This window comes from Nerophis lumbriciformis, linkage group LG17 (assembly GCF_033978685.3).
Source record: "Nerophis lumbriciformis linkage group LG17, RoL_Nlum_v2.1, whole genome shotgun sequence".
Lineage (NCBI taxonomy): Eukaryota > Metazoa > Chordata > Actinopteri > Syngnathiformes > Syngnathidae > Nerophis > Nerophis lumbriciformis.
The window spans coordinates 35,395,903-35,411,816 of NC_084564.2; the positions used below are offsets into that span (position 1 = coordinate 35,395,903).

General features: G+C 39.9%; 1 protein-coding gene across 2 annotated transcripts in view; it reads right to left on the bottom strand.

Annotated features, from left to right (window-relative positions):
- Positions 1–14,285, bottom strand: part of LOC133614836 (CD166 antigen homolog) — a 136,027-nt gene extending 121,742 nt beyond the window's left edge. For both annotated transcript variants that reach the window (XM_061973136.1, XM_061973135.1), the window contains exon 1: positions 14,014–14,285. In XM_061973136.1, coding sequence (XP_061829120.1) covers positions 14,014–14,080 — 67 coding nt within the window. In that variant the 5' untranslated portion in view covers positions 14,081–14,285. The remainder of the gene's footprint in view (positions 1–14,013) is intronic.
- Positions 14,286–15,914: the final 1,629 nt, after the last annotated feature.

Below are 15,914 nucleotides of genomic sequence, written 5' to 3' on the forward strand. Positions count from 1 at the left end.
TTAAACTGATTCAAGTTGTTGCTCAGATTACATAAAATTACAAAACTTTTCTTCTACATACAAAAAGTGCAACATTAAACAGTTTCAAGTCAACTCAGCCTCAGATTTGTTCTTTTCCCCCCCCAACCTTTAACCCTGGTGACTTTCACTCAATTTTCATGTTTTTTGCCAGAAAAATCAGTTTATCCACATTGTCTGCAGAAAGAGCAGACCTGCTAGCAGTTAAAATGTCTCCAGCTGTGGAAAATAGCCTTTCACTGGGCATGGAGGTAGCAGGTAAGGCGAGGTAGTGCCTGGCTAACTTGGCAGTAAGAGGATATATGGGCTCATTGTTCTTCCACCATAGAAGTGGGTCAAAATCTAGTTTTTAATGCAATATGGTCTTAAATCTGCTGCTATAAAAACATTTGTTATTGCTTTAGCCCTGCCTGACTCGCCGAGGAGAAGCTGCTTGAATGCGGTGGGGCTGTGTTTGTTCGTCTTTCTCTTCGTTGAAGCGATGTTATCCATTGTTGTATCGCACCGCAAAGCCCAAATGTTCCAAAACAGGAGATCTTAACGAGGCAGGAGGGTCTTCCAGGTGTGGCTTTTGCAAGTGAGTAGCCCGGTCGTTGCTCGCATGCCGTGTGTTGTGCCTCAGTGTGCATTGTTTACACAACGTGCGGTGCGCTACTTAATATGTCCGTGTGGAAACTCGTTCGGTACACCTTCAAACCGAACCGATCCCCCCGTACCGAAACGGTTCAATACAAATACACGTACCGTTACACCCTTAGGCGTTTGTGAAGTGTCATTTAAAAAACAAAGGCCATCATGAGTGCAGACATTCTCTGAGGTGGCACAATTCTCATCACAGCTAATGAAGCCCTCTTAAAGAAATAATTAAAAGCGGAGCGATGACTCTAATGGAGAATTAGAACAAAGATCTGGTTAAAAGATGGGTGTGGCCGCCAGCTTCCCAAATGGAGGCGTGATGCCGCCCTCCCCCTCCAACTCCAGTAAGGTTGCAGATGAAGTGCAGAGACAGGCAGCAGCGACTCTGTGGCCTGTCAGAGGGGTGTGTGCTGTTCCATATTAATGACAAAGACAGGAGTGGGAGCAAGAAGTCGCTATCATACACTCATTTGGTTGAAAAGAGGTGCCTTCACAATACAGTCGGCGGGAGTCCGGAGAAATCCAGTGAAAGCTAGGGGGCTGCATCAATGACAAAAGACGGAGGGAACCTCACTTTTTGTCCCTTAAATAAGGGCAGCCCAATTTCTTGGTCATTCACCGAAACCAAGGTCTACCTTCATGCATTTCAATGGGGGAGTTCCTGCATAAAGGATGCAGCACTACTGCAAGGCAGATTGAACTCTCTGCTGTTGTTAAGGCTCCCATTATGTCTGAAACAATGAAACTCTAGTCCCTCCCCTCAGATAACAAATAAACCATTATTTTGCACAACAGAGAGAAAAGCCTGTGGCTAAAATAAGAGAACTAGCAAGAACGGTGTAATCTTACTCCGTTTGGTAAAACAATACAACACAGGAGACTCACAAATGAAAAATATAGCTATAAAATATGCTTGTCTTTTGGTACACTGAGCAAAACAATGGCAAAAGCCCTATTAGAACTGCTGTGTTCATTTTTATTATTATCACTTTTATTTTGTACGGTTCCTCGTATTTTTGGTTGCCAATCTTAACTAAAATGAAGCGCATTGCACCAGGTGAAAAAAATTAGTATTTTAAGATACCAGAAAACAAACCCAAAAAACTACAGTTTTTGAAAAATACATTTGCTCCTGTCCCCTGCCATCTGTTTCAAATTTGGTGGCGGCGTCTGTCATGACAAGATGTGCAATCGTTGGCAAGAGAAAATAAAAAAACTAAATGTAACACAAATGTACAGTACTTATTTGTGCGGGGAGTTGGAGTTGGAGGGGGAGGGCGGCATCACGCCTCCATTTGGAAAGCTGGCGGCCACACCCATCTTTTAACCAGATCTTTGTTCTAATTCTCCATTAGAGTCATCGACTAATAAAGTTTCAAAACAATCAATCAATCAATCAAGGGCCCGTTTATTTCCCGTTCAAGGACCACGTTTTATTTATTTCTTCATTTAGTGGCTAAGAAAAAAGAAATCCCACTACACAAATACAAAAACAAATCTGTCTGGAGCCGCAAAAAATTAAAAGCCATATTACATACAGATAGTGTGTCATGAGATATACATTGAATTAAGAGGACTTAAAGGAAACTAAATGACCTCAAATATACCCACAAATGAGGCATAATGATGCAATATGTACATATAGCTAGCCTAAATAGCATGTTAGCATTGATTAGCTTGCAGTGACCAAATATGTCCGATTAGCACTCCACACAAGTCAATAACATCAACAAAACTCACCTTTGTGCATTCATGCACAACCTTAAAAGTTTGGTGGACAAAATGAGACAGAAAAAGAAGTGGCATAAAACACGTCCTAGAACGTCGGAGAAAGTTATACATGTAAACAAACTAAGGTGAGTTCAAGGACCGCCAAAATTAGTAGGACAAAACGGCGCTCGCCAAATACTCGAATCAGTGAAGCTGACAGTGTGCTTTATAACAATTAGGGAGGTTTGTGTCATGTTTGTCCTCCTACAGAAACCATATTAAAACAAAAAATATATATTTTTCCTCTCATCTTTTTCCATTTTTCATACATTTTTTAAAAAGCTCCAGAGAGCCACAAGGGCGGCGCTAAAGAGTCGCATGCGGCTCTAGAGCCGCGGGTTGCCGACCCCTGCTTTAGGGGGAACGTGTGGAACCTATTTCAAAACAAGTAACTTGTAGTTATGTTGGAATTCTTATTAATATTGATACTGTTGTTGATAATATTCATTTTTGTTTGACTCGCAAAAACAGCAAAAAAAGCAAACTATAACCTGCAACCCAAGAATATACAACAATTCTTCTCAACGAAAGAGGAGAAATATAATCTTAGAGAAAAATGTAATTTAAAACATTTGTACGCACGTACAACACTTAAGACCTTCAGTATATACCGTATTTTTCGGAGTATAAGTCGCTCCGGAGTATAAGTCGCACCGGCCGAAAATGCATAATAAAGAAGGGAAAAAAAACACATATAAGTCGCACTGGAGTATAAGTTGCATTTTTGGGGGAAATTTATTGGATAAAACCCAACACCAAGAATAGACGGAATAGTGAACAACAGGCTGAATAAGTGTACGTTATATGACGCATAAATAACCAACAGAGAATGTGTCTGGTATGTTAACGTAACAAATTATGGTAAGGTCATTCAAATAACTATAACATATAGAACATGCTATACGTTTACCAAACAATCTGTCACTCCTAATCGCTAAATCCGATGAAATCTTATACGTCTAGTCTCTTACGTGAATGAGCTAAATAATATTATTTGATATTTTACAGTAATGTGTCAATAATTTCACACAAGTCGCTCCTGAGTATAAGTCGCACCCCCGGCCAAACTATGAAAAAAACTGCGACTTATAGTACGAAAAATACGGTATCAGTATGTGGAATTAAATTATGGAGTGGATTAAGCAAAGAAATCAAACATCAATGTTATAATATGATCCACTTCAAGAAACTCTTCAAACTTAAAGTGTTTACAAAGTACAAAGAAGAAGAACCATGGTAAACATTCTGAATTTATTTAATCCATCCATTAATTTTCTAGATAATCTTACTCATCTCACTATATGAAATATAACTTACTTCACCAATTATTGTTTGTTTATTTTTGTTATTACTTATGGAGTATATTGTGAATAAATTGAGAACAGGAAGTGAACAAAAGTTTTAGCAACTGCTATGTAAAGGAAAAGGTGTAGGATTAAATAAGCTCTGCTTCTTCTTACTCCTTTTCGAACATGTTGAAAAGAGAAACTGGAAATTGTGATGTATCATGTGGTATGCATGCATGTTCCAAATAAACTCAAACTCAAACTACTTTTGGATTGTTTTGTGTCATGTTTGTGTGTCCTCGCAATTGCTCTGTTGATTGTTATTCTGAATGTTGCTAGGCCGGGTTTGGTTTTGGAATTGGAACTGTATTATTACTATTATTTAACGAAAAAAACAAAACCAAAAAAACAAGTAACCAAATGTTGCCTTGCCTTGTAAATGGTTACATGTTCACAGTTCAATTGCAAACGTATAAAAAGCCAACAAAGTGAAACAAGTACCAAGTTAAAGCAGCACATATTCACCCGACAGGCAAATTAAAGCCAACTTGGATGCCTGAAGAGGCAATTTCAGTGAGGATTAAAAAGAAAAAAGTGAATATATCCCGCAGCCGTGCTTTAAAAGCAGGTCGAGCCAATCACCAAAGTGTAATTAAGATTCACTTGCTGCTGCGATACTGATAATCCTGAGTGTAAAACTGTCGCGGGCGAACAAAAGAGCCTCTTTTCACATTAAATTATTCCCTTGGAACGTTCACGTTTACTTTCATTTTCTCAAGACAATGATGCTCATGTATCTTCTTGCGCCGACATCGCAGCCTACATCCAGCCTGTGGACCAGAATCTTGAAGAAAAATAAATAAAAATGATGCTCCAATCGGCTTTACTGCTGCCGGTGAGGCAATAATCAAATAATAAACAAAGGTTGAAACCTGAGAGCCCACCTCGTAGCTCATTGTGAGTGATGGCAACAGAACAATTTGCTTCCGACAACTGCACACACCAAACAGGAATCATAAAGAGACGCGCATGGCCTCGCCACAGCTTCTACCGCTCCTAAAACAAACACCCTTCCACCTGTTCAGCGGGGGGGCGTCAATCGAGAAAAACAAAACAAAGTATGTGTTCCACTCCAACCTCCTGCACAAAAAGGCCACAGGAGCACACATCCGTATGGAGTGTGTGTTACGTAAGGATTGCTGTTTTCATGCGAGTGTTTACGTGATTTGGACAAAGTGAAAATTAACTGCTATCACATCAGGGACAGTGGCTTGTCTATAGCAGAGTTTTTCAACCACTGTGCCGCGGCACACTAGTGGGCCGTGAGATACAGTCTGGTGTGCCGTGAGAGATTATATAATTTCACCTATTTGGGTTAAAAATATTTTTTGCAAACAAGTAATTATAATCCGCAAATAGAGTGCCGTTGTTGAGTGTCTGTACTCTCTGGAGGTCGGCAGAGTAACCGTGTAATAATCCTCCATATCAGTAGGTGGCAGCAGGTAGCTAATTGCTTTGTAGATGTCGGAAACAGCGGAAAAAGGAAATAAACAAAAGGTGAGTGCCCCTAAGAAAAGGCATTGAAGCTTAGGGAAGGCTATGCAGAACGATACTAAAACTGAACTGGCTACCAAGTAAACAAAAACAGAATGCTGGACGACAGCAAAGACTTACTGTGGAGCAGAGACAGCATCCACAAAGTGCACCCGAACATGACATGACAATCAACAATGTCCCCACAAAGAAGGATAAAAACAACTGAAATATTCTTGATTGCTAAAACAAAGCAGGTGTGGGCAATAGCGGTCAAAGACATGGAACTGCTACAGGAAAATACCAAATAAAGAGAAAAAGCCACCAAAATAGGAGCGCAAGACAAGAACTAAAACACTACAAAGGAAAACAGCAAACAACTCAAAATAAGTCACGGCGTGATGTGACAGGTGGTGACAGTACACCTACTTTGAAACAAGAGCTATGTTGATGCATGCTTGGTGATGGTTTAAAGTCATATCCAACAATTGCGAAAACAACTTTTTATTGTCAATATCGGCTGCTGAGTTAAATTTTTTAATGATTTCTGCTGGTAGTGTGCCTCCGCAATTTTTCAATGAAAAAAATGTGCCTTGGCTCAAAAAAGGTTGAAAAACACTGGTGTGTATACTCACGTCTCCTCTGTACTCAGCCATGCAATCATTTGTCCGTATAGTTCCACGTGTGTGTGTGTGTGTGTGTGTGTGTGTGTGTGTGTGTGTGTGTGTGTGTGTGTGTGTGTCCGTGCGTACGTATGTGATAATGGGGGATATGGGTCACCGGGGTATTGTTTTTAACTCTGTTAAGCACTTTGTGTTGCATTTATTTTATGTATGAAAGGCGCTTTATAACGTTTGATTGATTGATATGGTCAAAAAAAAATCGGATTTAACCTGTAGTGTGAACAAGGCCTTAGATAACTTTGCATACCATTGTGGGTCAAACCCACATTTTTCTTAAGAGGGCAAGCCTAAGCATAGCCCTTTTGCAATTTCGTCATTTTCATTGGGGTGGAACGATTCATCGATATTGTCGACAAAAATCGATAATTTGTTTGTCAATATTAGTCTGTGACGTCATCGCTCGTGTTTTTCAGGACGGAAACGAACATGTGCCGCTGGTGACTAGCAGAAACAAGAAAATAAAAAAGGCGATGGCCACTGGCAAAAACACTAGGGGTGAAAACACGGACAGATAGGAACATTTCAATTGAAACACGCCAAAACTGACCTTGATTTTTTCTGTAATGCACGAGTATTTAAAGCAGATGCATGACGGACATCTGAAAGATAGTTAGCTACCGTAGTTCTATGCAGAATAGCTTTAACCATTATTTTAGACAAAGTTTGCCAGCTAAACCTTGTCTATACCGGTACCTGTGTGCATCTTTCTAAACACATCATCATATTTTTTAGTGAGCTAGATAGCTTTGGTGTTGTTTTCTTTGTTTTAATTGCTGCTGTTTTGACTATGATTTTTTTAACATACAAATGATAAATGATAAATGGGTTATACTTGTATAGCGCTTTTCTACCATCAAGGTACTCAAAGCGCTTTGACAGTATTTCCACATTCACCCATTCACACACACATTCACACACTGATGGCGGGAGCTGCCATGCAAGGCGCTAACCAACAGCCATCAGGAGCAAGGGGTGAAGTGTCTAGCCCAAGGACACAACGGACGTGACTAGGATGGTAGAAGGTGGGGATACAAAATTGATACTTTGTTTTAATTGACACTAAGCCTGTTTTTTCTTTAATATGGACAAACATTTATTAAAGTATTTTTTTTTTGTAGCAGACTAATGAGCAGCAAAGTTACGGTAGAAATAGTTATTTCTGAATGAAGTAGTCATCTTTATTGTTAGTAAGCACATGCCTAAAAATATCTTGAAGCTGAATTTAAAAGTCGATGGCTAAATAAGAGCCACTGAATAGGTTTACTTTATAATCCAATTAGTCGACTAATGGTTAAGGTAGTTGATAACTAGTTGCCTATCAAAATAGTTGTTAGTTGCAGACTTGCAGCCCTATTGCACAATACCTTATGTCAGGCCTGGGCAATTATTTTGACTCGGGGGGGCCAAATTTAGAGAAGAAAATGTGTCTGGGGGCCGGTATATCTGATTTTTAGGAACATTAATACAAAAACTCACAATAATGTCTGATTGATTGTTAAAAACGTTACGACAGACCGCCTTAAAAAACGGAATAGAATTTAAAATTTTTTTTACTGAATGAGACACCCAGAATGTACATGAAATTAAAAAATGTGGGATTTACAATATTAACTATGAACGATAAAACACTGAATATTGACAACATGTGAACGTCACACCCTCCTCTCTTACAATCAAGCGAAATGCAACAAAAATGCAACAAACACAGCGAAGGGCAAAAAAAAAACCCCACCTACAATCTGATATATCTGATACATCACTAAGCTTTAGAACTTTGTTGTAAAAATCTCCTTCCGTGTCTGTCCCTGACACCCACATTTCAGGCTGGCCGCTCTGGAAACACTATGTGGAAACGCTCCCCACCCACACTGTTGGTGCCTGTCTGAGCTGCTGTGACTTAGATTACCATAGTAACTACTATTTCATGCAAAAGCGCAGATTCCAACCATTGAAATACTTTGTATAGTTCGAGACCTAAGCTCATTTGAAAACATCACTGCACATCATAAAGGCAGCTACAGTTTCCATCTTAAAGATCTAAAAAAATAATTTGGTAATGTCCGGCGGGCCAGATTGAAAAGATTAACGGGCCACATGTGGCAGGTCTGCATTAGATGTTGTCCAGTAAAGCTAGAGGTGAAATAAGCTTTATGCTTATATGCATGGTATGTAACTGGTTGGAAAACTGCACACTCTGATGGGAAGTGACACCAAGCTCCCCCCCCCCTCCATTTAATTTACAGCCTGTCTGAATGTTTGGCTCTTGTCTGGGGTGGCGCATGTGTGCCGCCAAAACGTCATTGTCAATCTTGAAAAGACTGAAGGTGGCAATGTGATAAAGTGTGTATACACAGGAGGCTGTCGCTTTAAGACAGATGTCCTATTCCCATTTAGGCCTTATGTTGAGCTTTACAACTGTAACTAGTATGGCAGACATCTGCCAAGGCTAAAAAAAAAACCTTAACTTTGATGTTAAAAAAAAATTGTTCAATGCAAGAAACGGGGAAACATTAATGATAATGACAATTTACTGACTTATTCAGTCCAGTAGTACATAATCCTGCTGAAAAACAAACAACATACTGGCATTAACACAGTATCCAACTGTGTATTTTCCCCCTAAAGTGGTTACTTGCAACTTGCTTAACGTTAAATTCTTTAAATCCAAAAGGTAACAAGAATACCAGCAGTTATCTCATCTTAACATTAGAGGTTCAACAGAATATATATATTCTTAAATCCACAATCTGTCACATCCTTCATGAGCAATCTGGAAGTGCAGCCTTGGAATGAATGCAAATATCCATTGAGTGAGTTTAATTCACTGGCTTTGTGTTTGTGGTGCAAGTTAATGGAGGCGCTGTCGCAACTCGGCTCAGTGCCTGACATCCCTGCAGAAGAAATCCATCAACAAAAAGAAAAACACAACCCACAAGCATTGCACGTACGCCAATACTAGAAACAATCCACTTCACACCTGCAATCCATTCACACACGCGCACACACACACACACACACACACACCCCAAAAGGATTTGAGAGACAATGGGGTATTCCAAATCAGGGTAAAACCTCCACCAGGATAGTCAGTTATAATATCATAGATGGCACAATTGTTATTTAGATGAAGGAAATGTATCTGATTATTGAGGTTTGTATTTATTTTACTTATTTTTTGCCTGGTTTTGTATTTGTTTTGTATAATATACACCGTGAGGTGTATATTATTTTTTATAATATTTATTTTATTTTATTTTTTTGTTCGGTTTGTACTTCATGAAGTTTTGCACTTGTGGGTTTTTTTGTGTGTGTTTTTTTGTTTGTTTATTATATTTGGATGTAATTGTTGGTTTATATGATATCCATTAAGTAAGACTACGTATTATGTTGAAGAAGGCAGGAAAATATAAGATTTTTCTTCATCCTGCTCCTTCTCAGGCATTGGTGTGTAAATGTATAATTGAATAATTGAGGTATAAGTGTTTATCGATCAAAGATGCACATCAATGAAGGAGATAAATTTAAAAAATAAAACAAATAAAAAAATTTAAAAAAATAAACTTTGGTCCATATATAAGGCGCACCGGATTATAAGGCGCACTGTCAGCTTTTGACAAAATTGGTGCGCCTTATAGTGCGGAAAATACGGTATTTAATAAATATCTGAGCACTTTCAAACTGTATTTGTGTAAAAATCTTGAATGGGGAGGAGTGGTGACAAATACGCAACCCATTGCATTCTTTCCACATGATTAATATCGAATGAAGTACTCAGTTGGTATCGGTATTGTTTTAAGGGTACTGGTATCGAAATGTTTTAAACAATACCCAGCCCATATATATATATATATATATATATATATATATATATATATATATATATATATATGTGTGTGTATACACACACACACACACAACAATGAACTATGTAGAATATCACAATATATTGATGTATTTCAACACTGTATTGTACCATGATATTCATTGTAATGTCCTTGCCAATGCCCAGCCCTAACAAAGGGTGAGTTTTTGGTGGGACGAAAAGGGAGGAAGAATGGTTAGTGGGTGGCGGCTTACTTGTGGAGAGCAGACAAGATGAGACATGCGCACAAATCCACAAGCTGGCTTCAATGCAACGGAGCCTACAATTAACCATGCCTCCAACATCCTGGCGCACAAGTCTGGACGGGACAGGGATGAAAGAAAGTAGAGGGGGAATCTATCACAGGTGAAATTGGGTGGGTGTTTGGTGAGCCCCCTCCCCTCCAATCCATCAAGCCCTCCCCACTCAGCAAAGTCCATTAGCGGTGGGAGAGCACCACTCGCTCGACAAGTAATACCAGCTGTGACACCGAGCGATATGGTGGGCGGGGGCGTGGGCGTGGGTGCTTGTGTAGCTACTGTTAAGGTGGAGTCGAGGGAGTGAACAAAAAAAACCCAGATGCATCTTTCTAGACTATTTGTTTTTAGATATTTAGGGCTTAGCTTCTCTTTATTGGGGGAGACAATCTCAAGGGAGGGGTCTTATTTGTTGAATTTCAAACAATGCAAGCTGCTTTTTTTTTTACTGTATCAATAATTCAGTTTTGGTGAACTGTGAGGTCATTTAAAAGGGAACCCTAAACCATCTGTTGTGTGCTTCCACACATGTTCACGCCATCACTCCTAAACACACACACATAGAGCCGTAAAGTCTGACCTCCACCCAGTGCAGTCTCCACTGGTCACCATGAAGTGGAATGGCAGTGTGGTGCAAAAAAAACCCTAATTAATTTCCTCTCAAATAAACCACCTGGGCCTGACTGATAGACGCTGCCTAGGGTTAATTTTACACCAGAAACCGTTGTAGCGTGACAGGGGCGGAGGTCAAAAAAAGCAAGTTCAACTTCCCCCACCCCCTTTTCCCTGAACGTGCACTACGAGTTTCTGGCCAAGCTTTGTTTTTTACTGTCGGGTGAACAAACAGCACTGCTACCTGTTGGCCTGCAGGCAAGGAAACTGGTTTAAAAACACATCCAGCACACTTAAAAAGTTCTCATTTGATGTTCCGCTCAATGCATACAGATTCGAGTTATTGCTGCATTCAGAGTCCATTAAAATCTGTTCCACGGGAGGCCTGCCCTTTGTGAAACTATCAAACGCCAACCAATAAGCCTTTGATCATAATCCTAGTAATCCAAGACAGGATGTGTGAGGCTTCAATCCTGCTGCATTAATAGCGGAACCGCAGAAGAACCATGGTGACATCATAGCATGAGCGCATGTGGTGACAAATGTGATTCACTCAGATTACTTCGACTCACTCAAGTCAGCCGGTGTACTTACCGGTAAGTCACTTCTTGTAAGGCCGACTTGCAAATATCATTTAGTTTCGATTCCGACTGACCAGAAACACTTGATGTTTCTCGGAAAGCTAGCAAATCAAATCATCCGAGTCTGTTATTTTTGCAGTGAGTCAGTGACTCAAATCAGTGAATCGTAACAAATGAATCATCACAGTTTGTGGTGTTTTAGGGGAGTATTCTGCATTTTTTATAAGTCTACTAACCCTCCTTGGGTAACCAAGAAGTCAAAAGTGTTGCTTTTTTACCACTAATGTCAGAAAGGGCATTGGTTGTTATTACTACTGTATTCAACTACATTTTTTTTGGTGGCCACATTTCCAGAAAACTACGGAAATGTATATTAGTCTTATTTGACATATTCCTGAGAACCAACGTCTTGATGAAAAAAGAAATAGACCTGTCTATGGAAGCGTTCTGTTGTTTCTAAGGACCTACTGCAAAAAAGCTAGTCTAAGGCCTCGTTTAAACTGGACACCAAATCTGATTTTTTTGTTGCCTTCAAGTGACACGGATCAGATATTCTTTGCCAGTCTGAACACTCCAAAGTGCTTCAAATCTGATCTTTTCGCATCAGATTCAGGCCACTTCACGAGGTAGTCTGAATCTGATTGGAATCTGATCTTTTCAAGTGTGACTTCAGTATAAAAGGGACATGCGACCTTTGGGGAAGCTACGTCATTTGTGTCACAATATCCGGTTTTGAGAGGTATTTATTGAAGTCGGACATCACTAAAGGCCTAGGTGGGAAACGCACGGCCCGCCACCGAATTTCGGCCACTTTGGGCTGCAGTCGAAACATATGATTAATTGTTTGATTGAAACTTTTATTAGTAGATTGCACAGTACAGTACATATTCCGTACAATTGACCACTAAATGGTAACACCCGAATAAGTTTTTCAACTTGTTTAAGTCGGGGTCCATGTAAATCAATTCATGGTAAACATAGTTTTAGGCTACTTTCGATACCCAATTTGGATTTGGAAAACATTTTCAACTTCTGTAAGTCTACTAACCCTCCTTGGGTACTTATTCTGGTTTGATGGCTGCTAAGTACTGTTTTGTTATTCAAACCAGAATAACAAAAATAAGATCTAATCGAGACTTCTGTACTTGATTCCTGACCCAGTACGAATATTTGAATCTTCAGTGACGGCTGAGGCTCACCTAGACAGCAGCCTATGTACTTATAATGAATTATGACTGTTTTGATTGATTTTTATTTGAATGAACACTTCATAAAGAATGGGTGAAAACCGACGAAATGTAATGTAAGTCATTTGAATTCAAACTGGTCAGATACATCGAAGGCGATCAGTTGGTTCTCCCACAAGCATCAGAAACCTGCTTTTTAACACTCCTCCTTAAATAAAGTGCCTTCAAATAACTTCCTTCTGATGTGACTATAAAATAAAATTCAATTGAATTCTGATATTCCGCTGGAATAAAGTAACTATACATGTTTTAAACCAGTGTTTTTCAACTTTTTCTGAGACAAGGCACATTTTTTTCATTGAAAAAATCCAGAGGCACACCACCAGCAGAAACCATTAAAAAATGAAACTCAGCAGCCGATATTGACAATAAAAAGTCGTCATTTGAATTGTTGGATAGGACTTTAAACCATCACCAAGCATGCATCAATATAGCTCTTGTCTCAAAGTAGGTGTACTGTCACCATCTGTCACATCACGCCGTGACTTATTTTGAGTTTTTTGCTGTTTTCCTGTGTGTAGTGTTTTAGTTCTTGTCTTGCGCTCCTATTTTGGTGGCTTTTTCTCTTTATTTGGTATTTTCCTGTAGCAGTTTCATGTCTTCCTTGACCGCTATTCCCCACACCTGCTTTGTTTTAGCAATCAAGAATATCTCAGTTGTTTTTATCCTTCTTTGTGGGGACATTGTCGATTGTCATGTCATGTTCGGGTGTACTTTGTGGACGCCGTCTCTGCTCCACAGTAAGTCTTTGCTGTCGTCCAGCATTCTGTTTTTGTTTACTTTGTAGCCAGTTCAGTCTTGGTTTAAGCATTAGATACCTACTCAGTAGCCTAGTGGTTAGAGTGTCCGTCCTGAGATTGGTAGGTTGCGAGTTCAAACCCCGGCCGAGGCATACCAAAGACTATAAAAATGGGACCCTTCACCTCCTTGCTTGGCACTCAGCATCAAGGGTTGGAATTGGGGGTTAAATCGCTGCTACTCACTGCTCCCCTCACCTCCCAGTGGGTTATCAAGGGTGATGGGTCAAATGCAGAGAATAATTTCACCACACCTAGTGTGTGTGTGACAATCACTGGTACTTTAACTTTAGATACCTTTTTACCTGCATTTTTTGCGGATTATAATTACTGGTTTGCAAAAAACATTTTTAACCCAAATAGGTGAAATTAGATCATCTCCCACGGCACACCAGACTGTATCTCACCGCGGCACAGTGGTTGAAAAACACTGCTCCAATGCATCAGAAGCGTACTCCTTAAATAAAGTGCCTTCAAATAACTTCATCCTAATGTGACTATAAAATTAAATCAAATTGAATCCTGATATTTCGCTGGGATAAAGTAACTGTACATGTTTTAAAACAACAGTCCCAAGTTTTCGACGGCACCTGCAAAGCGCGCCAGGCGAGACACGTCCACACCTGCCGCCGGTGGGAGCACACGGAAGTCGGCCCACGAAAGTCAGCCCGAGTCCGCAGGCGGGAGCCGCTCAGAAAAACGCCAATTTCCACATTATTCGCGTGTCTTACCTCGACAGAGTAGCGTGGCGAGGACGAGGACGAGGGAGCCCACGCAGCTGCTGGACAACAAGTGCATGGTGGCGTGGAGTCTGGCAGGGGGGGTCTCTTCTTTAGGGAAAAAAAAGATAAAAAAAAAAAAAAAAGGTTGGTTTTCAACGAAGATGGTGGTTTTTAAATGATCCCCACGAGCGTTGGAAGCAGTTAGGGTTAGTTTGGTTTTAGTTTTTTGGGGGGGGGGGGCGCAGTGGGCTTTTCTCGAGAGCTTACGAAGTCACGCTCGCCAGTTGTGGCAGAAATGATAATTTGGAGAAGGCGAGCAGAGCGGAGGGACGAGGGGAGGGGCGGGGCGGAGGAGAGGGGTTGAATGGTAGCCACGCCCACTCAAACCCTCTGTAAACCCCCCAACCCCCCACCCTACCACACGCTAACTCTCTCTCTCTTTCTCTCTCTCTCACTCACACACACACATTCTTGTATTTGTTACCGAAAAACGCCTACCTCTTTAAGACCACTCTTTCTAGATATATAAAGATTTGTATTTACAACATTAATAATATATATATACTGTGCAAATATAAAAAAAAGTAAGCTGTTAGTTATTTTTTTGTTTGTAATTGGTATTTAATCTTCATTATTTACTTCAAGTTATTATAATATGTCTCTATATACATATTTATTTATCCATCCATCCATCCATCCATCTTCTTCCTCTTATCAGAAGTCGGGTCGCGGGGGCAGCAGCCTAAGCAAGGTTCAAGGTTCAAGGTTAAACTTTATTGTCCCCGCGGGGACATTTGTCTTGGGCACAGTGCATCATTGTTTTCTTAACATACACAAAAACAACAGAACAAAAACACAAGCACAGACACAACCACAACCAGACAACTAACATTTAAATATCAGAACATGGAGCTTGATAGACATAGGTGGCACTTTGATGTAGGCATACAATCTACAGTATGGAGATAAAGATAAAGTACCAGTGTGCATTGCACTAGAGCTCATTGATAAAGTGCAGGGAAGCCTAGACTTTCCTCGCCCCAGCCACTTCGTCCAGCTCTTCCCGGGGGATCCCGAGCCGTTCCAATCGTTTACAATCCTGCGCACGCTCTGAGGTCCGAGAGCCAGCTCCAGCTCTTAGTGCCCAAGACCAGACTTAAAACTAGAGATGCATTAAAAATGTAATATCGGAAATTATCGGTATCGTTTTTTTATTATCGGTATCGTTTTTTTTTGTTTTTTTTAATTAAATCAACATAAAAAACACAAGATGCACTTACAATTAGTGCACCAACCCAAAAAACCTCCATACCCCATTTATGCTCATTCACACTCATTCACACAAAAGGGTTGTTTCTTTCTGTTATTAATATTCTGGTTCCTACATTATATATCAATACAGTCTGCAAGGGATACAGTCCGTAAGCACACATTGTGGTGCGTGCTGTTGGTCCACTAATAGTACTAACCTTTAACAGTTAATTTTACTAATTTTCATTAATTACTAGTTTCTATGTAACTGTTTTTATATTGTTTTACTTTCTTTTTTATTCAAGAAAATGTTTTTAATTTATCTATCTTATTTTATTTTATTAATTTAAAAAAAAAGTACCTTATCTTCACCATACCTGGTTGTCCAAATTAGGCATAATAATGTGTTAATTCCACGACTGTATATATCGGTTGATATCGGTATCGGTTGATATCGGTATCGTTAATTAAAGAGTTGGACAATATCGGAATATCGGCAAAAAGCCATTATCGGACATCCCTACTTAAAACCAGGGGAGACAGGGCCTTCTCTGTGGTCGGCCCTAAGCTCTGGAACATTCTGCCCCTCCATGTTCGAACAGCTCCCACAGTGGAGTGTTTTAAGTCTCGTCTTAAGACCCACTTTTATTCTCTGGCTT